Source organism: Arthroderma uncinatum (genome assembly GCF_011692745.1).
Source record: "Arthroderma uncinatum strain CBS 119779 chromosome Unknown scaffold3, whole genome shotgun sequence".
NCBI lineage: Eukaryota > Fungi > Ascomycota > Eurotiomycetes > Onygenales > Arthrodermataceae > Arthroderma > Arthroderma uncinatum.
Genome location: NW_022983865.1, coordinates 2,827,751 through 2,850,096, shown reverse-complemented (window position 1 = coordinate 2,850,096; position 22,346 = coordinate 2,827,751). Strand labels below are relative to the sequence as shown.

The 22,346-nt window shown below is 48.0% G+C and overlaps 9 protein-coding genes across 9 annotated transcripts; 5 read left to right on the top strand and 4 right to left on the bottom strand.

The window, feature by feature from the left end:
• Positions 1-1,274: 1,274 nt before the first annotated feature.
• Positions 1,275-2,292, top strand: GIQ15_04615 (uncharacterized protein; the record flags this gene model as incomplete). Its single annotated transcript, XM_033552032.1, has 2 exons — positions 1,275-1,362; positions 1,571-2,292. The coding sequence occupies 2 exons, from the start codon at positions 1,275-1,277 to the stop codon at positions 2,290-2,292; spliced, it is 810 nt and encodes a 269-aa protein (XP_033405762.1).
• Positions 2,293-2,472: 180 nt separating this feature from the next.
• Positions 2,473-4,444, bottom strand: GIQ15_04614 (uncharacterized protein; the record flags this gene model as incomplete). The annotated part of the gene is made up of 2 exons (XM_033552031.1): positions 2,473-4,385; positions 4,441-4,444. 2 exons carry the CDS (start codon positions 4,442-4,444, stop codon positions 2,473-2,475), a joined length of 1,917 nt encoding a protein of 638 aa, XP_033405761.1.
• An 880-nt stretch (positions 4,445-5,324) lies between these two features.
• On the top strand, positions 5,325-6,962 carry GIQ15_04613 (uncharacterized protein; the record flags this gene model as incomplete). The annotated part of the gene is made up of 1 exon (XM_033552030.1): positions 5,325-6,962. The coding sequence occupies one exon, from the start codon at positions 5,325-5,327 to the stop codon at positions 6,960-6,962; it is 1,638 nt and encodes a 545-aa protein (XP_033405760.1).
• Positions 6,963-8,112: 1,150 nt separating this feature from the next.
• On the top strand, positions 8,113-11,687 carry GIQ15_04612 (uncharacterized protein; the record flags this gene model as incomplete). The annotated part of the gene is made up of 4 exons (XM_033552029.1): positions 8,113-8,442; positions 8,503-10,024; positions 10,607-10,984; positions 11,038-11,687. 4 exons carry the CDS (start codon positions 8,113-8,115, stop codon positions 11,685-11,687), a joined length of 2,880 nt encoding a protein of 959 aa, XP_033405759.1.
• A 1,066-nt stretch (positions 11,688-12,753) lies between these two features.
• On the top strand, positions 12,754-14,537 carry GIQ15_04611 (tubulin subunit; the record flags this gene model as incomplete). Its single annotated transcript, XM_033552028.1, has 8 exons — positions 12,754-12,780; positions 12,830-12,888; positions 13,016-13,166; positions 13,223-13,310; positions 13,360-13,431; positions 13,506-13,636; positions 13,988-14,009; positions 14,068-14,537. 8 exons carry the CDS (start codon positions 12,754-12,756, stop codon positions 14,535-14,537), a joined length of 1,020 nt encoding a protein of 339 aa, XP_033405758.1.
• A 484-nt stretch (positions 14,538-15,021) lies between these two features.
• Positions 15,022-16,191, bottom strand: GIQ15_04610 (mitochondrial deoxynucleotide carrier; the record flags this gene model as incomplete). The annotated part of the gene is made up of 4 exons (XM_033552027.1): positions 15,022-15,741; positions 15,809-15,962; positions 16,033-16,085; positions 16,159-16,191. The coding sequence occupies 4 exons, from the start codon at positions 16,189-16,191 to the stop codon at positions 15,022-15,024; spliced, it is 960 nt and encodes a 319-aa protein (XP_033405757.1).
• A 310-nt stretch (positions 16,192-16,501) lies between these two features.
• Positions 16,502-18,178, top strand: GIQ15_04609 (uncharacterized protein; the record flags this gene model as incomplete). Its single annotated transcript, XM_033552026.1, has 1 exon — positions 16,502-18,178. One exon carries the CDS (start codon positions 16,502-16,504, stop codon positions 18,176-18,178), a length of 1,677 nt encoding a protein of 558 aa, XP_033405756.1.
• Positions 18,179-18,568: 390 nt separating this feature from the next.
• On the bottom strand, positions 18,569-19,500 carry GIQ15_04608 (Grx4 family monothiol glutaredoxin; the record flags this gene model as incomplete). Its single annotated transcript, XM_033552025.1, has 2 exons — positions 18,569-18,649; positions 18,727-19,500. The coding sequence occupies 2 exons, from the start codon at positions 19,498-19,500 to the stop codon at positions 18,569-18,571; spliced, it is 855 nt and encodes a 284-aa protein (XP_033405755.1).
• A 514-nt stretch (positions 19,501-20,014) lies between these two features.
• GIQ15_04607 (uncharacterized protein) lies at positions 20,015-21,949 on the bottom strand (the record flags this gene model as incomplete). The annotated part of the gene is made up of 1 exon (XM_033552024.1): positions 20,015-21,949. One exon carries the CDS (start codon positions 21,947-21,949, stop codon positions 20,015-20,017), a length of 1,935 nt encoding a protein of 644 aa, XP_033405754.1.
• Positions 21,950-22,346: the final 397 nt, after the last annotated feature.

The window sequence follows — 22,346 nt, the reverse complement described above, 5'->3', positions numbered from 1 at the left end:
GATCACCATCCATGCTGGGGATTATATAATTATGAGCCAGGTTGGTGGTGCCTGATAGGTGTATGCATATGCAATGCATCCCACCTTTGATCCAGCCTATCGGCACACGTACAATAAGAAAAAGGAATAATACTCACGACATCGTGCTTCACGATTGGAACTCCTTGGTTTCCGCTTTGGTTAGGATAAGATTTAGGGTACGATTCTGGTGGAAGCACATGCGGCTGGGATAAGAAATAAGTCGACTGAGATATAACAAGTTTGGAGGCACAATCAAGCAGACTAAAAATCCGCTTGGATAGCGCAACTTTCAAGCCACCATACCCAGGCCGTGTATTGCTCAAAGTGTGGCATTATCCATAGTTCAAGGCCGACCCTGTGGGCTCTAGATACATCGTCCAGCACGGCTGGCAGAGTGTATGGTTGGGCTTTATAGTTAAGGCATATCATCACCATGGAAGCTATACGCCCCTGTTGACTTCTTTGTTCCATCTGGAATGGCGTTGGCCAGACTGGACCACGATATCAACAAGATATCCGCACAAAGCCAAGAACCCTGAGGATTTTCATAGTCTTATGGCCAAATGTTGTGTTTTCGCCTCCAAGAGCAATAGCAATCGCTTGATTCCGTTGCAACAGGACTCACAGCTCAGCCGCGATGGGTCACTCTCATCGGCACACGGTCTTTGGACTCTCTTGTCCGTTACCTCGCATCTTTCATCGCACTAAATAAATGGTGACCACGACGGACCGATCACAACCATCAAGGAGCATCTTCTTTGGACATTGGCAGAGCCGAAAAAGATGGTCAGGTCACGTGGCTTCGAGTGTTTAGCAAGGCGAGCTGTACGGAAATATTGATATATACGAACAGGGATATCTAACTGGGTGAAATCTCTGCAGGGGAGCATCGATTAACCTGTAACTAGCGATTGAGCTCAACATGCCTTGAGTGACTCACGTTCCTCATATCTCAAAACGAATGATAGCTAGAAATACCTGGCTAGGGATACCCATGCAAGCTGTCCGGGTGACTTTGGAGACGAACCTCTGCATTGATTCGATAGGTAGCCCCTGATACCCTTGTTACAGGCGTCAAGCATCTCGGGGATAGCTACCACGTAAGAATAATAGCATGGATCTTGCTAGTTCCAACAACTAGCTATGCACTGTCTTTGGGAATTCGTGTACTCCACAATCCTCCTTACCCCGAGTATGGAAACACAGCAGGCATTTTACGCAGCGGGTGTCTTGACCAATTAATTCTGCAGAGTATGGAGTACTCGGATGTGACACGCCTTATCTCTGCCCTTGAAGCTTGGAAAATATTAAGGTTGTCCTTCCCTCATGCTGGCGTTGTCGGTGCGTCGCTTCATTAATCAGTTATCGAAATCCCATCTGAGAGACGACCAGAATATGAGTGATACTCATCCGCCTTCGCAAAGGTTGACGAATATTAAGGCAGCTAGAGAAAGACGTCGACTACAAAATAGAAATGCGCAGCGTAACTACCGTACGGGTTTCCCCTCCATATACCCACTAACAGATCCTGCACTAACCATGGTTCCAGGTTTGCGACAAGCGGAACAAAAGGCCTTACAGTCAAGCAACCAGGACTCACAGCTGGAAAAATCGCTAGGTGATCAGGATGAAGCTGAAGTCATTTGGCCTGGCGGAGCTGCGACTGGCTATGCGTTGTCAACCACGTCGTCCTTTACCGTTCACGGCGGCAGCATTGAGTTTGACCCGCTCTCTCTAGAGGGCGCCCTTTTTAATATTGATCAAGGTGCTGTTGGCCCTTTCGACAGGGATGCTTCAGATATGCTTATAAGTGGCACGCCAGGCCTCGGGGCTCTGAGTAGTGATAGCCCTGAAATGTCACCTTCATCCTGGGGCCTCGCTAGCTCTATACTTCACAACACCAATTACCCACGCGAGAAGCAGACAAGTAGTGGACTGCATGCCATTCACATAGCCTCTAAAAAGGGGTTCGCTTCCATCGTTCATGTGCTGCTCAAGAATGGAGCCAACCCAAATCTTGCTGACAGTCGAGGGAGGACTGCGATGCACTACGCTGTTGAAGGTAACCACTACGAGTCGGTGAAGGTGCTGTTCCATTGGGGAGCGGATCCACTGGCGGAGGACCTTTCTGGCCAGAACAGTCTTTATTTAGCCGTTAGTAAGGGATATTATGGTATGGTGTGTCTTTTGATGGATCATGGCGTGAATCCAAATCTCGCTCTTGCGGACGACGTTGAATGTCAGGAGGTGTTCTTTGCAGGCACATTATAACGGGTTGCACGGAGTTCGAGGTTAGACTAAAATGGATGAATAAAAACCCTATATTTCCGAGGAGTAACTCTAAATGCAGAGGGTCTCGTCTATATAATATGGAGGGAAGCGATTAGGGCGATAGAAAGGGGTAAAAAATCGGTATTGTAATTTTAGCCCCTTTTCTTCATTAAAAACCCGTCAGAAATCATTAGTGTACTCCCTGACCCTACGCTCAACCTCTTGCCCGATTTTCATTGCTTCCTTACGACTCCTTCGCGATATAACTAGGAAAAATGCAATGAAATTTCCATATACTTGCCCCGTGCTAGGGTCCATAACTTCTTGCCCATTCTCCATGAGATTGGCACATTTGACAATGTGAGGACGAAGTTGAGATTCTCGATCAGATTGTAGGACGGTCTTGCAAATATCGCCAAAATTGTAAACGCCTCCCTTCTGAGCAGAGACAAATAGCAGCTGCATGTGGTACTGGGGTCCTCCTATGAAAGGCTTGGATAAAGACCGGATGCGCTCTTTGTCACCTAAGGCATTTAGAAGGGTGATACTGTAATATGACACTCCGTATGCATGTGCCGTGGCTTCAACTTCTTGCCAGCCTGGTGCGCGGGGGTTGATCTCGATGAGGAAGACATCCTTTGTCTGCATTGCAGCTGCTGTTGTCGGCTCTTTGGGCTGTAGGTCGACTAGTCCATCCGTAGCCGAGTTTTTGGTATAATGGCAACTTGAGTTCCGTAACTTGGCCTCCATGTGTAGAACTGCATTTTGGAAGCCAGCTGCGAGAGCAAGTTCATGTAGCCGGTGCCGCAGTACCTCAATCTCGGATGAAGGGAGAGCCGATGGCAGCATGTTTGACGTCTCAACGAAGTTAGCCACCCGTGCGCCACTTTCATTATTTGGGTAGTCTCCAGCACTGGGAAAGTCATCATTAACCTCAAAGAAGGCAATCTCGCCATCCACGAGAACCATGTTTGCATCTATTTCAGGGCCATCGATATAGGGCTCAATGACAACATCACAACCATGCCACGAAGTAAAGGACTCACGCCATAATAGAGGAACCTTTTCGCGTAGCTCTTGCTCATTGTTCACTTTCCAGACGCCCTCAGATGACCAGCCCTTGGAAGGTTTCACAATCAGAGGGTAGGGAAGCTCTGGTCCGTTCTCGTAAATCATATTTTCTAGCTCGGCCGGAGAGCGAACAAGTTGGCAAAAGATATTTGAATCGAGCTGGCGAGTTGTAAATTTATTCTGGGCTAGGCTTATAGACTCTGGCGGGGGGGTATTAAAGCCTAGTTGTGTTGCCACATGGGATATAATGGCACGAAGGTGCTCGTCAACGGTAAAAACACCATCAAGTTGCTTATCTTTCAAGGCGCTATTTTGGTATTTAGTCAAAACCATTGAAATGCGCTGGGTCGTGTTGACATCCATAGTCAAGTCTAACGGCACAAATTCTTCGTAAAGATGGCGATATAGATCATTGGATATCCAGTGATGTGCCTCATCAAACACGACTATTCCAACATTCAGTGAGGCAGCCGCTATCAGGTAGCCTTGTATCCGAAACAAGGAGCCAGCGCCAACAAGAGCCAGACGTTTCCGAGGTATAGGGTTTGGTGAGTACCAGGAGAAGGAAAGGCGTTTCGCCAACTCATCGTTAACTGCCGTAGAGTTGTCTTCTAACAATGAGCCGGTATCTTGGACCACAATAGCTCCATAGCAAAAGGAGAGCAAGTTTTCGGGGTCCATAGATTTGAAGGCTGCAGCAGGGGGGCCTTCGATATGTTGTCCTGGCGTTATAAAACCCTGTACTTTGGTCACATCCAGGCAGTCGAGCATGCGTCGCTCAAGAAAGTCAGACTGGATTACATATCCTGACTGAATTGGTAGCAGGAGTTTGACCAGGTCATTGCCTTTGGGGGTGTTTTCCAGTAAGAACTGATGAGCTACACATGGAGCGATGCCCTCAGTTGAAACCTGGGCGAAATCTTTAGACGTGCTGTTAGGGTATATATTGATGACAATAGTGCCAGTCTCCTGTGGTAATTGGTCAAGCTTCCATCTCCACGTTGTATCAACAGCCACTGAACCTGTTCGACTCATCAGTTATATTGTCTATTAGCACTATCTGGTTGACTCACTTACCCATTTTTCTTATTAGTTTTGATATAGTTTGTCTGTGAAAAACGATAGATAGTTAGCTCAACTTGTAGATTAACACACTAGTTATACCAGTAGGTTTAAATAATACTCTGAACGGGGCTGTTTATTTAAAACCCTCGCCAACCGTTCAAACTCGGACTCTAGTTTGTAGCCAATGGTTTCGTTTCGCAAAGATTTTTGCACAAGCATCCAGCGAAGCTTGATCATCCCTGTAGTAGTTAGCTAATGCAGTCATCACCCACTAATGCAGTCATCAACTATAAGCGTGCTACGCATAAACAGTTATGTAACATACTATATCTATGCAACTGTGTTCTATTGATGCATGATGTCCATACCAAGAGATATCAATAGCAGCGGCCGCTAGTCTAGATTAGGTAAATGCAAGGATATTTCCGAGTCACGGGGTCCGCGAAATTACTCGCGGTGCAGGTTGACCTCAACTCCCTGTGTATAAACTGCAATATCCTAGCTATACTACGAAATATTCCCAATTGCCCAGGTTTTGGCCCTGGCCCTGGTCCTGGCGGTCAAGTGAAAGTCGAGTGCGGAGTACTCCATATCTAATGTTCTAGCGGCTGCTGGGCAAAGTTATGGAGTTGGGAAGCCCTATTGGGAAACACTACATAGCTGCATCCCATGCAGTGCCGCTGTGGGATCACGCCTTTCATACAATTCTGCGCCCTCTCAGTTGAATTCAAGGTCCAACGAGAAAGCTAGCCAATGGATAGGATGGCCTGAAACCAATGCTAGATGAGCGAGGTACAAATAGTCCGCTATAGAATGTCGCTCTCGACTTTGTTGTTTACGTACCCCTTATACCCAGGTAACTACCTGTTACCATCTACCCAGGCTGTAACAGATAGATGATGGTCAGCCCCGAACGCAGTCCTGAAAAGGCGGAACAGTGCATTATCGAGAGCGCGACAGTCAGCTCGGATCGCCTGTCCGGCCAAATTGTGGAAGACGACGATGACAACGAAAACGAAAATTTGCGAAGGGTCGCTGGCCCAATCCCCGGTTCCGTCTGGCTCGTTATACTACTCACTATAGCCGAGCGCTTCTCTTTTTACGGCATGACGGCTCCCTTTATGAACTTCATGCAAAACAGGCGCGACGACCCGCTGCGTCCGGGTGCTCTAGGCTGGGGCCAGTCGAGGGCGACGCAGGTCTCTAACCTCCTTTTCATTTTGTCCCTGCTGACGCCCATCGGGGCCTCACTGGCAGCCGACAAAGGCCTTGGTCGATACAAGGTCCTGTGCATCACCTTTGCCGTCTATCTCACGGGCTCCGTCCTCCTTCTAGTTTGCAGTTTCCCATCCTCGGCGAATTTCGCTGCCCCTCTCTTCGTCGTGTCGCTAGTGTTAATTGCTGTGGGTATGTCTGGAGTGAACGGGCTCATGGCTTCCTTTGTTGGCGATCAGTACACTGTCGAGGATGGGAATATTATCACGAATAGAAAAGGCGAGCATGTTATTATCGATAGAGCCCGGACCCTGGAGTCCATTTACAACATGTACTACTGGGGCATCAATATAGGCGGCCTATCAGGCCTGGCGACAACACAACTCGAGCTTCACGTTGGCTTCTGGGCCGCCTACCTCATGCCTACCTGTGCCCTCACCATTTCTGCGGCTGTTTTATACCTTGGGCGTAAGCGCTTCACCGTCGTCGCCGCACAGCCCACTGCACTCCCTGATGCCGCAAGAGTCATGTGGCTTGCCGCTCGTGGAGGCTTCTCTGTCGACGCAGCCAAGCCATCTCACCAAAAGGACAAGCACAATCGGGAAGTCTCCTGGACAGACACATTTGTTGAAGAGGTTAAGAGGGCGCTAGCGGCCTGTCGTATGATGTTTGCTGCATGGCCGATTCTATGGCTTTGCCGCGGACAGGTTAGCAACAACCTTGTCTCGCAAGCTGCCCAGATGCAGACCTCGGGGCTCCCTAATGACATAATGTACAATACTAACCCCATTGTTATCGTTCTTGTTATACCCATTATCGATCGATTACTTTTTCCATGGTTACGGCGTTCCGGCTTCGCCCTAACAGCCGTCACCCGTCTCGTGTGGGGATTTGCCTTGGAAGCAGCCGCCATGGCCATGGCCGCCATCGTGCAGAAGCTAATCTATAGCTCAGGGCCCTGTTATGACCACCCACTGTCTTGCACGGCATCAAAGAATGGCACCATTCCCAATTCCGTCAGCATCTTCTTACAAGTCCCTATTTTCGCGCTGGAGGCCTTTTCGGAATCGTTATCCTCACCCGCTGGCTATGAATTAGCATTTACCATGGCACCAAGTAGTATGAAGAGTGTGCTGCAAGCAATATTCAGCACTACGGGTGCCGTAGGTTCTTCCCTGAGTATTGCTATCAGCCCGCTATACAAGGATCCCCATCTAGCTTGGGTTTATGCCTCTCTGTCCATTGCCATGGCAATGGTGACCATTGGGTTTTATAGTGTATGGGGTAGAAAACAACAGCATACCATCGTTCAAAAATAACATTAATCTCATGATTGCCGAGAAATATGCCTGAATATTGGAGCTAAATAGGTGTGTGGTATCCAATCAATCACTGCTGCTGGGATTCTATCATACTTAGCTATCGCCACTCGTTAATATTGTTAAACTTCAACTTGATGTTCTCTAATTGTTTTCTACTGTCAAGTTAGAGTACACGGCTGAATGGATGATGAAGATAATGATATATAGCAAGGAAGCACAGCAATTAACTTCTTTAGGTCAAAGTCTATACTATATAGAGTAAATTCGCAGTAACAGCAAAGCTAGTTAAGGGATTCAACAGCTCCAATAAATTCCGTTGATTCTCAGATAAAGTATGCCCCTGGAGAAACTGCCTATATTATCTTTATAATTCTTTCAGAGGTAGTTGAGCATAAGGAAATCATACACCCTGTTTCCTTCTACGGATAACTGAACATTCCTACTATCCCCCCTATCCAGTAGGTCATTTCTGTATGAAACCTTCTTGTACTATTTGCCACGGTAGTTTCGTACCTATGGAGAAGTGCATCGAGCTTCTAGAGTACTCAGTGTAACGCGCTACGGGATTGCTTTCTCAACTTGAGAATTCAACATTCACCAGCAACTTTCCTCAAAATTGGTTGCTGTCATCCTCCCAATTTGTCGGATGCCCTCTTTGCGGCCGTCTAATGGATACCCGAATAGTTAGTTACCTAACGGGTAATCATATGCAGTAATCACCATCATATGCAGTAATCACCATCATATGCAGTAATCACCATCATATGCAGTAATCACCATCATATGCAGTAATCACCATCATATGCAGTAATCAAGATAAGCAATCCCCCAGTCCGCATTGATATTACAAGGATATCTCCAACCTAGTCACTAAGTACCTTGCTTCTCTGTCAACCGTCTGTGTGGGCTTTTAGCACCATGCAGAGTACATCTGGGCATATACTCTGCTCCTAAAGTACATACTAATCTGCTCACTGTCAGTGTGCTGATATTGCTCGCTGGGTAGTAATAGGTAATAAACGCTCTTCCTGGAGAGCGGTAACTAGCTCTCGCCTGTTACCGACCTTGGCTAGGATCGGTATATATTGTAACTTCGTCCGACTGTTTGATGGGTGTGTTCCATATGTTTTCTAGTGCCTAGATTGAAATGGCTACAGTAATCCCTCTTCTACCTGTGCCTGTTGAGCATCCGATAGTGACCGGAAGATCTCAATGCACCACGATCCCCCATGAGCAGCCTATCCCGGCCACGGCTGCCCCAGAGGTCAACAAAATACTGCCAGAAGCTGAGCTAGAACCAAAGCACCCGAGTTACACCCTTCCCACAATATCCCTTGTTGATCGATATGCGGATGAACCACGAAAAATAAGGGTTGCGGTTATTGGTGCAGGGTTATCGGGTCTCATTGCTGGAGTACTGCTTCCAGCCAAGGTTCCTAGTATTGAGTTGACCATCTTCGAAAAAAATTCAGACGTGGTAAGTGACGCTCCCCAAGTGTATTATCAACAGATTACTCTGTGCTAATAAACAAAAAAGGGAGGAGCCTGGTTTGAGAATGTGTATCCCGGTGTCCGTTGTGATATCCCAGCACATGTGTACCAGACATCGTTTGAGACAAATACACAGTGGTCTGAGGAATATGCCCAGGGGGCAGAGATTAGAGAGTACTGGACGGGCATCGCGCGGAAGTATGAAGTGTACAAGTACCTAAAACTCTCCCAGCGCGTTGAACAACTCTCATGGGACAATAAAAGGTCCATCTGGCTGATCAAGATTCAAAACCTTCCGACGGGAGAGTTTTACACTAATGAGGCCGATTTCGTACTGACGGCAATAGGGAGGTTCAACGACTGGAAACTGCCGAATTATCCAGGACTCAAGGACTTCAAAGGGCTGATTCGACATGCATCCAACTGGGATCCAACATTTGATGTTGTAGGAAAGAGAGTCGCAGTCATTGGAAACGGGTCAACAGGTATCCAACTGGCAACAAATATACAAAGTCAGGTTTCGCGCTTGGATCACTACGCACGTAGCAAGACATGGATAGCGACAGATTTTATTGGAGATTCAACAAAGCTGCAATCATTCCCTATACCCGGAGAGACCAGAAGTTCATTTGGCGACATGAACATATACCTCAAGTACCGCAAAGGTATAGAACAGAATTTCTGGCGTGGTTTCGACGGTTGGCTCAAGGACTCAGAGAGCAATGAGCACGCACGTGAAGAATATACTCAGCATTTGAAGAAGCGTTTAGCTAAGAAACCAGAACTAGTCGAAGCTATGATACCGGAATTTTCTCCACATTGCCGACGTTTGACGCCTGGTCCGGGATACTTGGAAGCTATCACTGCGGAAAATGTTGACTATATCCAGACGCCAATCAAGTGCTTCACAGAGACCGGTATCATAACAGTAGACGGCAAACATCGAGAAGTTGATGCTATATTTGCTGCTACAGGGGCAAACATCGATGCAGTGCCTCCATTCAGTATCACTGCAAATGGAAAGGATATAACCAAACTCTGGTCAGAAGGTGGAGAGTACGGGTTTCCTTACAGCTATCTTGGTCTTGCAACTCCTGGGTTCCCCAACCTGTTATTTATCCTTGGACCTAACGGTGCAGGCCGCTCTGGAACGGTACCGCACAACGTGGAAGTACAGGTAACGCTCTTTGCAAGGATTCTCAGAAAAGTCAGCAGAGAGGGTATCAAAACGATTCAGCCGTCTAAGAAAGCCACCGACGACTTTGTGCAGTACTCGGACGCCTTCTGGAAGACGACTGTGTTATCTGAGAACTGCCGTTCATGGTATAATGGTGGCAAGCCTGGATCGCGAATCCATGGGCTTTGGCCTGGAAGCTCGTCACTGGTCTCCATCATCTCTAATGATCCCAGATGGGAGGATTGGGAATATGAGTATCTCTCTGACACTAATAATTGCCTGGTATGGTATTTTGGCAAAGGAAGCACCAAGATGGAGAAGGACCCAGAGTATGATATTACCTCTTATCTGGTAGATCCGGCTGAGATTGATTTGAGGAAGCTCCATGAGGGTTGGTGGAGCGTACCTTGAGCCATATCATTGCAAGAGTTAACATACATCAAGACCAAAAGAGCAAAGTGTCACTCCAAGGCCTACCTGATACAACCCTTGGAAATCGATTAGCTGCTATTCCCATATAAATAATGAAACAGGCAAGATATTCGTTTGTCGGCGAGAGTATCACTTTGTATCATATTCATGGCGTGAGAAAAGAGAAGAATGGGCGAAAAAGGGAGGATTTGTCTCGGGAAATGCTAGAACACGTGACTATGCATTCTCTGCATAAAAAGAACAGATAGACACAGCTTGGTCGCATCGACGAGATTGTATTTTAGGGATGACCAGGAGACATATTACCCCTTTGATTTCTGGTATATTCTCCTCTTACCGACGAATATCTCTTCTCACACATCCTCCGAGACCACCATTGCACCGATATATTCCGTTGCGGTATCTTGCAACGTTCAACTCCACGTTGTCCTCAAATGAAAGCGTTACATGCTCCAAGTACCAGTGGATTGATGGTGTAGAAAGGCTGGAAAGATCCAGCCCGGCGGCTACTATCCTATACTCATTGGAGACGTCCTTGTAGGCCGGTACCAAGTTGTTCACAAGCTGGGTTATGGGACGTACTCCACCATCTGGCTCACAAATGATAGGCAACAGGGAGCCTATGTCGCTGTCAAAGTCAGCACTGCAGATGCACCTCCTCACGAGGCTGAAATTCTACATGCCTTGGCAAGGTCTCAACCTGGCCATCTGGGCCGGGCTATGATCCCTACAATTCTAGATGAATTTGAGCTCCAAGGTCCCAACGGACGGCATAGATGCTATGTGACAGCTCCAGTTCGGAGTAGTGTAGGGGCAGCAAAATTCTGCTGTTGCTTTGCAATCGAGGCTGCTCGTGCACTGATTGCACAGCTGGTTTTGGCCGTTGCATACACGCATGCCCAGGGGTTTATTCACGGAGGTAAGCTTGTTCATCTGCTTTTTCCTATAAATGTTTAACGTCTGAAAACATAGATATTCGCCTTGGAAATATTCTTCTTCGTCTACCATCAAGCTTTAATCAACTCTCAACTGACCAGCTTTATGAAAATTTCGGTGAGCCTTGCAAAGAAGGACTTGTCCGCCTTGATGGAAAGCCTCTCTCCCCCAATGCCACTGCATATGCAACTGTGCCAGTATGGCTAGGGAAGCAAGCAAACCTAATTCCACTCTGTGAGGCGCATCTTCATCTTAGCGACTTCGGTGAAGGCTTCCCACCAGCGACTCAGCAACGGCCTGGTGGTGAGTGTCATGCCCCCGTTCCAGTCTTACCACCTGAGGCTCTCTTTGAGCCTGAGAAACCTCTCTCATTTCCATCTGATATCTGGACTCTCGCCTGCGCCATGTGGCCCATTTTTGGAATGCGGTCACTCTTTGACAGTACGCTTGCGACGCGCGATGATATTGCCTCCCAGCAGGTAGATGTTCTTGGGCTATCATCCTTCCCGTCTGAATGGTGGAACACGTGGGAGGCACGTCTCAAGTACTTTGACGAGGCAGGTCAGCCAAAGGACGGCCAAAGTGCAGTCCAATCTCTCGAGTTTGCATTCGAAGAGGATATCAGGCTGCACGACGGGAAGACGGCATGGACGAATTCAGCGGGGAAGAGACGGCGGCTATCCTAGCTATGCTTCGTACAATGCTTGTGTTCAGGCCAGACGAACGGGCGACGGCTGAGTCGCTGATGGTGTCTGACTGGATGGTGAATTGGGGATTTCCGGAGTTGGAGAAAGTCCAGACACTCGATCAAAATCTCTTACTTTGAAGCATAATACAGTCTATCTCCGTCTTAAAAAGTATAGAAAGGTTGGAAATAGGTATAAACAGACAGATAATAATGATATTTAGATCTATAGGCCATTTGTGCCTATATATATAGAGGGGGCTAACTAAGTATCTGACAGGAATAGGGAAAGGGGCCTTACCTAATCTTGTAGGTTCATATTACAAATTCTATTGTAAGAGTAATTTAAATTTCTTTATAAAGATAGGGTTGTTATGTAGGATTTTGACGGAAGAAGTAATCCTCCTTTCAATTCGTCCATATGAGGTTGATATTGGTTTCATCGAATATATCGAGTATACGGACATGTCCGATGTCTGATATAAGACAGTTATTGATATCATGGATCCTAGAAAAGGGGTTCAGGGACGACTAACCACGTGACATGTGATCCATGGATGAGCCCGCGACGAGTAAACAACAAACAACAACGTATCAGCCGTCGGAGTAGAGTGATCCTTCACGTCCAGAAGTCACCACGAGAAGCTCAAGGCAACTCCCGTAGATACAAGACCGAGAGACATGTAAACACTCTGTATAGGGGCAAAGGGATGCCTTAGTCAGCGTGTTTACGGGGAAGAAGCCCATGCCCGATTGGGAACTAGCGCGCACACGTCGATCGTCCGGCCAGCGAAGAAGCCAAAGAAAGGGCGGGCAAACCTCCTCGCTCTCTCTCTCTCTCTCTCTCTCTCTCTCTCTCTCTCTTCTCTTCTCTCCCCTTTCTGTTCTTCTCTCCATCACCTCCACGACTCCGAGTATCTTCTCGTCTCAGCATCCTCGATCTTCCACTCTCCCCCAGTAACATCAATCCACCGTCACCATGAGAGGCGAGGTATGTGGCATCGCTCGTTTTGTTTACGAACCCCTGACCCCCCAGCTTCAACACAGACCATCCGCCCGTCTGCCCAATGCTCTACCTGACCACCTTACGAGCCGTACGCTTCTCTCGCTCGTTTCATGCTGACACTCTCGCTCGTCAATTAGGTCTGCCATCTCCATATCGGCCAGGCTGGTACCCAGCTCGGTAACAGTGCTTGGGAATTGTACGTTGCTCACCGCCATTCGTCCCCCTCCTAATCGGGAAATCGGGCAGAAAAAAAATACATATACGTGGAAGACGAAGAGGAAGAAGAGAAGATGGAATATCAGGCTCACGGTTTACGCGTCCAGGTACCTCCTCGAGCACGGTTTGAAGGCCGACGGTCGTCTCGACCCCGAGACCGCCGATACCTGCGAGCCAGGCTCCTTCGACACTTTCTTCACCGAGACCAGAGACAACAAATATGTCCCTCGCTCTATCTTCGTCGATCTCGACCCATCTGTACGTACATTGACCTGTGTATGCTCGCATTGCACGCTGCTGACGACTGTCTATAGCCAATTGATGAGATCCGAACTGGTTCTTACCGTCAGCTCTTCCACCCTGAGATGTTGATCAGCGGAAAGGAGGATGCTGCTAACAACTGTACGTGTATATCAATCCCGTGTACGAGGATAAATGCTAACTGGAATAGACGCCCGTGGTCACTACACCATTGGAAAGGAGCTTGTCGACAATGTCATTGACCGCATCCGTCGTGTTGCTGGTAAGATAGCGCGCCCCTCCATCGCGTCTGATTGGTCACCCCTGTGCATCAACTAAACATGTTTACCACCACAGACAACTGCTCTGCTCTCCAAGGTTTCTTGATCTTCCACTCCTTCGGTGGTGGTACCGGTTCCGGTTTCGGTGCTCTCCTCCTCGAGCGTCTCTCCACCGACTACGGAAAGAAGTCCAAGCTCGAATTTGCTGTCTACCCAGCTCCTCGTGTCTCCACCGCCGTTGTTGAGCCATACAACGCCGTCCTCTCCACCCACAGCACCATCGAGAACTCCGACTGTACCTTCTTGGTCGACAACGAGGCAGTCTACGACATCTGCCACCGTAACCTCGACATCCCTCGTCCCGGCTACGAGCATCTCAACCGCCTCATTGCCCAGGTTGTCAGCTCCATCACCTCCTCTCTCCGATTCGACGGTGCCCTGAACGTCGATCTCAATGAGTTCCAGACCAACTTGGTGCCATACCCACGTATCCACTACCCATTGATCAGTTACGCTCCTGTCATCTCCAGCAACAGAAGCTCCCACGAATCTTTCAAGGTTCACGACCTCACCTTCCAATGTAAGTGCCACACCTTCTACGCAAACTTGTATCATCCATGCTAATCATCATTTCCTAGGCTTTGAGCCACACAACCAGATGGTCGTCTGTGACCCAAGCAACGGAAAGTACATGGCCGTCGCCCTTTTGTACCGTGGTGACGTCGTTCCACGCGACTGCTCTGTTGCCATTGCCTCTCTCAAGGCCAAGACCTCCTTCAACCTCGTTGAATGGTGCCCAACTGGTTTCAAGCTCGGCATCAACTACCAGAAGCCAATGCGTGTTCCAGGTGGTGAGCTCGCCCCCGTCGACCGCTCCGTCAGCATGTTGTCCAACACCACCGCCATCGCCGAGGCCTGGAACCGTCTCGACCACAAGTTCGACCTCATGTACTCCAAGCGTGCCTTCGTCCACTGGTACGTCGGTGAGGGTATGGAGGAAGGTGAATTTTCCGAGGCTCGTGAGGATCTCGCTGCTTTGGAGAAGGATTATGAGGAAGTTGCCAGCGACACCTTGGACACTGAAGGTGACGAGGGTGCCGAGTACTAGATACTCCTTATCTTCGTTATTTTTTTCTTCTTCCTGGACCCTTTGACCTTAAAAAAAATTAGGAGAATGGAGAACTGACACCCCCAAACCTCTGCTTTCGTTGCCTCATATCCACACATCCTTTTTAATTTTGTCACTTAACTATACCTTTTCCCACTTTTTGCTGCCAGCACGCACACGCACACATGCACACATTTTGACTGCCATGCACTCCTTCTTTTAGTAGGCAGAGTATGCCAAGTAAGTGCTCTAGTACGACGTACCGAAGGACCTTCGAATAATTATACTTGATTACATACTATTACTCCTTTCGATGGTAGCTATTCATGCTATTCCTAGCTTTAAATGTTAAATGTTGGAAGTATGCATTAAAATCTTATTCAAACCGCAAACAGAAGATATTTTAACCCTCCCATCCCTTTGTCCAAACGCCGATATCTAACCTTCCTGAAGAAAAAAACAATATTGTTACAGAATGAAGACGCTACCTGGCCCGTTCGGAATCCAGTTCCTTCAGCACTGCCATCGTTCTCTCATACGTCCACATAGTCACCGCACTAGCCGGCGCAGCCTTGATCAAACTCACAGTCAACCCCCGATATAGCCCTCTAACCCCCTGCGTACCCAATATAGTCTTGATAGTGCTAATAACCCCATGGTATTCGGGTATGTTCACATGCACATACCTCGACCGCGTAGGACCTTGTACCTGCAACCTCTTCCGGACAAGATCAAGTGGAAACACTCCCGTTTTCGCCAGAACGCTCGCTATCATGCCGGCCGTAGCATCCCCCGATCCAAACGGTAGCTCAATACTACTTATCGGCTTACGGAGGGATTCATACGTGGCGAAAAACAGGCCCATGTAAGGAACTACCTGCGCAACGGCGGCAGTGACACCGCGGAAAAAGCCTCGGGGCCCTTCATACCGGTATATATCGCGTATAGAGCTGACGAGGGAAGCGTACACTTTCTCATTACCCTGGGCAGCGAAGCGGGTGCGTAGTAGGTCGAACGGGTACGTTGAGGCCGTTGCCAAGCCACCTGCTGTTGCGCCGCTGATAAACGTTTCAACTGTGCCTGGTAGTCGACGTTGTGGTGGAAGTAGGTGTAATAGTTGAGTTATGCTACGGTAGGCCGTGAATTGGATTCCGCCATAGCAAATGTAGAGAATCTCAGCGGGTATGTTACCCTTCCAGAGACCCTGGGTAGATATTCCTGTTAGAATATGGATGGAACAGAAATTAGAAAGGTGGTGGATTGATGCATACTGTTATACCCTCCTGCCGCGCAATGGCGCATAGAGTGGAAATTGTGCCTTTGTAAATCGGCCCCCTGACATTACGATGCGATAGAGGATCGGAGAGCGAATGGATCTGGAGCTGGAGCCGTATCTTCACAACGTCTAGCGGGGCGATGCAGAACCTATACCGATCTCGGGTGGTTAGTTTATCTTCCACCATGTCCAGGTTGCGATGCGAGATAATATGCATACCGCGAAACGAGTCCTGCTACGGCACCGGCAGCCACCACTTGACCTCGGTTGCCCTATTGGAGAACCCAATTAGCATGTGTAAAGACCCAAAATACGGAACTAATAGAGTTACTCTTCATGGCATACCTCATCCTTTAAATGTTCACCACCCGCCGACATTCATCAATATAACATGGGCGTTTAAACGAAAAAGTAGGGCGCAAATTCAAGTAGCCGGTAAAATTAAGATCCAGCTGGAAGAAAGGGAGGGTCGATACACACATTAACCGGCATACAAAGTAGACAAACGAGGGTGATTCAAGAGCAAGAGGAATGTTTTGGTTGGACCTTGGTAAAATTGTTGAGCCAGGAACGCATTTACACGGATCTGCTTATGTAATAGTTACATAACGCCGAGACGTTCACTTTCGTTTTATTTTGGAAGCGTCTTTTCATTCTCTACATCAGTCAACCACATCCCTCAATTACCATGTTGGCGACAGGATACAGAGCTCTGCGGCTCGCCTCTAGCTCGTCCGGAGCTGAAATTACTGGGACTCGGGGTTCCCTGGGTATAACGCCATATTCTCGTCGATTGCCAGCTCTAGCTTCTTACTCTACCACTTCCGAGGCCCCAAAGCCGTCCGACTCCGACAATTCCAGCGCCCAAGAGCGTAACTCAACACAATCAACCCCTTCAGAGACCTCGAAACCCGCCGGGGACCCCAATGCGCCAAATGTTAAACCAGATATAGGCAGTCCAAAGGGCAATGGCTCAGCGGCGGCCCCTGGCAAAATCAACCCTTCAACCAACACGGTATCTGGGGAAGAACAAAAACCAAATGCTGTTCCCGGGAGAGCCCACATCCGCCGTTTTAACTCCAATTACACTGGGCCACATATGCCTCACATGTCTAGACGATTAGCACGCACTCAACCTCTTACCAGCGGCATCATCAGAAGAGTTGTACAGGGAGCCATGGAAGAGCCCAAGGCTGCTAAAAACCAACCAAGGATGAAGAAAGGAAAGGCCAAAATCCCTATCAAAGTTGACGACGAAACATTCTATTTTGAACCTTCCTTCCTCCGGGAGAGCTGTGACTGCGCTAGGTGCATTCACCCATCCACAAGGCAACGCACTTTTGAGGCAGCCCAGATACCCATTGGAATCGGCGCCAAGGACGTGGAGGTTGATTCCTCGTCAGTTAAAATTAAGTGGCAGGATGATATCCCTGGATTCGAAGATCATATTTCCACATTCAAGAATAGCTATTTAGCCGACCTGGCAAAAGCCGACGTTCCCGACTCAGATCTAAGCCCCCCTTCTCTGTGGGATAAAAAAGCATTCGAAAAATCAAATCGTTGGGTAACCTTCGAGGATTACATGCAGGACGGCGCGACGTTCAGTGATGCCATGATGCAACTCAAAAATTTCGGGTTGCTATTCCTGAGGAATGTACCCGAGGATACTGAAAGTGTTGCAAAAATTGCTACTAGGCTTGGACCCATCAAAAATACGTTCTATGGCCCGACATGGGACGTTAAAAATATACCCGACCCGAAAAACGTGGCTTACACAAATGACGCTCTTGGTTTTCACATGGATCTCCTTTACCTCAACGAACCCCCTGGGTACCAGTTCTTGCATTGCATGAAGAATGAGCTACCAGGCGGGGAATCCCTTTTTGCGGACAGCTTCCATGCCGCAAATATACTTCGACAAACCCACAACAACCATTTTACATTACTCAACGAGCGTCGCGTTGGCTTTGGATACAAAAATGACAACCAAGACTATATAAGCCGGCGGAGGACGATAGAAATATCGGGAGCTTACGGGAAGAAGAGCGTCGTTCGCGTCAATTATTCTCCGCCATTCCAAGTTGCTACTACGAATAACCACAGGGCAGGATTGAAAGTAGATCAATCTCACAACCATATAGTGCAATCTTTAAAAGTTTTCAAGTCTATCCTTGAACGCAAGAGCAACGTTGTCAAACTGAAGTTGAACGCAGGCGAATGCGTCATATTCCAAAACCAACGAGTTGTACACGGCCGAGAAGCCTTTGCCTCTGCAGAGGGCTCGGAGGGCCGTGACCGTTGGCTACGTGGTACCTACGTTGACGATGACGCGGTACGCTCTAAGTTTAAATCTCTTGGTTTATAGAAGCCGATATTGTACCCTACCATGCCCTTAATTCGCTTTATCTTTACCATTTTCTACAGAGCAACACAACCTGAGTTTAGGATAGTTGGCAGTGTATATTAGATGTTATCAATAAATTTTAGACAATTCCCACCCTTGAACAAAATTACTAGCCTAGGCCTTTGTTGGCGCATATGGTAGAGGTGCAAATGTAACGTGTAAATCAAGCTCGCTAACAATTGCCCTATATCTTTATTTGCTTGAAACTGGGTATGATATTTTGCAAATACATCGGCCATTGGTGGCGCATAAAACAATACCCGGTGGAGTGAACTACTTGAATAATTCTTTTACTACCTGTCCCACTGCGGATTAATATGTAAAGAGGTGTTCAAAGAAATCTGGGTTCGTCTAAGCGGGTAATGTAGAAGGGCCTTTCGGAACAGCATAGTCCCGAAGGAAGTCTGGGTTTGCTTCGATTTCCTCCTTAACCTATAGTAGAGAAAGGAACAAGTATTAGTATCTACTCCGCAAATAACAGTAGACAGAAAAGGAAAAAGAGCACTTACAATGTCCAGACCTCCCACAAGTTCGCCTTTTACCCATAACTGTGGAAATGTAGGCCAGTCGGCGAATTCCTTAAGACCTTGCCTTACATCGTCATCTGCAAGGATGTTGAAGAATCCGTACTTCACACCGTTCTCTCGCAGGATACTGACTAGCTGCCGACTGAACCCACATTGGGGTGCGCTAGGAGTTCCTTTCATAAATAACATCACTGGTGCAGCCTTGACAAGCTCTCCAATTCTAGCAAAGAGTTCCTCCTTTGAAGGGGAATCTTCTACTGCACCACCATTCGTTCCACTTGTATCCAGCCCCGAGGACGACGTTGCATGTGGCAATTGATTGTTCTGCTGTTTTTCCTCGTCTATTTTTCTAGGAACGGCCTCAAGCGGTGGAGGGATGGTTTGCTTCTCTGTCGAACCGGCGCTTGAGGATGACTGGTAGTGTTTCTCAATAGCCTCACGGACTTTAATCGGATTAGAGCCCGAGATGCTTTCGATAATGGTATTATTCCGGCTCAGCACCACAAATGGAACGGCTGTTACTTCATATTGTTCTGATATCTCGGGGAGTTCCTCCGCGTTAACGCTGATGAAGGAGATTGATAGTGGGGCGGTGGGTGTGTATAGAGAGGCCAGAGTCTGGAGAACAGTGCGCATCTGGGTGCATGGCGCTGCCCATGGGGTATGGAAGGATAAAACGAGAAGTGTCGATGCAGGTAGAGAGGAAACGTGAGCTTCAAAGTCGGTCTCGGAAGTGATTTCGTGAAGGTCCGACATGATGGCGTTTGGCCCCGCGGGATATTAAGGAAAAGGTGGGATGAGGTATGGTATGTGAGATGCTCGGCTGTCTAGATAAAGGGCATATAAATATCTTTCCAAAGATGTAGATTAGGCCTGCCGGTCAACTGTGCCCCTGAAACGAGCCTCTGAACTGGTCTCTGTCGGTCGGTTTGCTGAGAAATAACGAATAAAGATGGAGAATAAATTCGGCTCCAGGATTGCGTTATCTGATTTTTTACTTTGCTCACACTGTGGAGAATAGTTTATCCGGACTTATCAGATCAAAATCATGTGATAGCTCTGCCTGCCTTTTTGAGTTATCTATATAAGTTGATATCTCTTATAGATCCTTTATTTATTACACTGATAGCTTGGTTCACTTGAGAATTCAACCTACATCCACTAGCAGTGAACTAGCTACAATCAAAGGAGTAGAGTACCCCATGGAAAAATAGACTTAATTAAGTTATTATAAATTGATTAGTTTGTAAGTTATGGAGCTATAGTATCATTACACCCGAGTAGAAGATTCGTCGCTTTGTGCGTTATGGATAGGGGTATATGAGCCCCTCGGATCTTGCACTTTCACATAACCTGTCTCCATGTTTTCCATAGCTTCAGGCTCGTGATGTATGAAAACGCCGGACGCAGTGGCCATCTGGACCTTTCCATCCTTCTTGATAAAGTTAATATCAGGCATCTTGTATATGTATCCAGGATCTGCACTGGTATTTGTGTCGCCAACGTTCGTGGTCGCGTAGAGATTGGCAAGAAGCGAAGAAGCGTAGTGTGACTCTGCAAGGCGCCATAGCAAACCCCAGATAATAGCACAGAAGACGATAGGCAGTATAACAAGCAGAACTTGAAGAGGTGACATTGCCGCTTGCACTTTGCTGATTTCTAGACCGACAAGGCTCGGGTCAATGGCCATTATGTAACCTCTGGATAGGACGAGGTTCTCCAGTTTGCCCTCGTTTTTGGCAATCCATTCGTAGCCGTTTTGATTGAGTGCTTTGGAACTAAGGTTGGTACTACCGTCTCCCAGGGTGCTTCCAATGATGAGAACGGAGGAGCTATCGAGCTGTCCGAAAAAGCGCGCGCCCGTGTTGTTCATATCAGTCTGTTCATAGCATGATGTGCCATATACCTTGCCCCCCGTTGCTCGATTGTGGTAGTACCGATCGCACGGCTCGAAAGGCTTGACGGGTTCAGGCAGCGTTTCCGAACGGATGATGGTGATGTTGACTAGCGAGATGCGAAAAAGCGAAAAGGCAACTATGTCTTGAGTTGAGACGACATTCAAATATTCGTAATGGAGCTGCACAACGGAGTGTCCAAACTTTTGAACAGAGCCGAGTTGGAAGCTTTGGTTTTTTGACACTCCGGCTTCAATCCTATTGGCGATTTTGGCGATACGCGGATCATCCAGGAGGGCCGGGTCTGGGGACCAGGACCGCTTGACGAGATCAAGTACTGAGTCCTTTGGGAAAGGCTCCTTGTGATTGTAGACTGCCGATACTTTCATCACAGTACTCAGAAAGGTATGTCTTCGTTGGCCTTTGGTGACAGAGAACATCTCCTTCAACATGGCAGTTTCGCCTCCGGCTCCGACGAACGTCCAGGGGTTGTCCTCTCGGTTTGGGCGCATGTACTCGGACAGATAGTTCTGGTCCGTAACATCATCCCAATGAATTTCCGGTCGACCGACTAGACCTCTTGCAAATTGGTCCGCGTGGATATTATCGAATGAGCATGCCCATGTCGCGAGCTGATCTTCCACCTGGGCAGCCCAGGGGCAAATATAGTATTCCTTGTGCTCAAGGTTGCTTATCGAACTCGTAGTGACGTAGGTATCGGGCGACACGGAGAGGCCTTCCTTGTCCAGCCATATCCGTGGCCCGATGTTCTTCATCAGGTTGAATTTTTGGGTTGGAGGGATCGTTTCTGGCGTCCCCAGGTTGACTTGACCGGTCAAAGAAAAGTTCAGATTCGAGTCGAACAGATTACTGTTCATGCTGTCCATAAAATGCTGGTCAAGGGTGTCGAGATCCTCTGGCTTTGTGGTTGAGAATATCACGTACCCCGGCCTCTTGAGCAAGTGATTCTTGACCGTCGAAGCCGTGACATTTTGTTTCTGCGAAATATAGCCGGGAGAATCGAGGCCCCAGAGCAAGGTGTCGTATAGTCCGGAGCCGAGTAAGAAGATGGTAAAGAAGAAGACGAGAACGGCGTGGTGCGAGAATCCGCGAGAGAATACGAACAGGGCCCTCTGTATATAATCCTCAGTAAACATCAGATAGGCAGTGAACGCACTTTTCGCCGACGCAAGCAGAGCAAAGAACTTGAAGACGCCGATCTGAAGGCAGAGACCGGCGACTCGGAAGAGTATCGACTTGACTGCATTGTGACCGACAGCCAACGAGGAGGAAACGAAACCAGCAACCATCGCAGCCAACAGATATTGGGATAGATCGAAACGGCCATCTTGGACAAGGCCGGCTCCGGCATATATAGGTATATATATCTCAACCCACCCTCTTGGCTAGCAGCTGTGTCATGGAGATATCTCGCTTCCCATCTCGGTTCACTGGCCGCTGTCGCCTCGACGCCTTCGTTCGCTAAATATGCACGACTTGGGTTGACGGCGTCCTACCACCCGGAGCTATTTAAGGAAACGTGGAACATGGCGGCCAGTTCGTTCGCTTATGGCTGCTTCGTATAGTTAAGTCGACGGGTCCTAGCCAGGGCAGGGGAGGCTTATTGAGGCTTAAAGCGCCCATATAGGGCTTCGGCCACGCGGATATAGGAATAGTGACTTATCAGAAATGATTTATCAGTGTCCG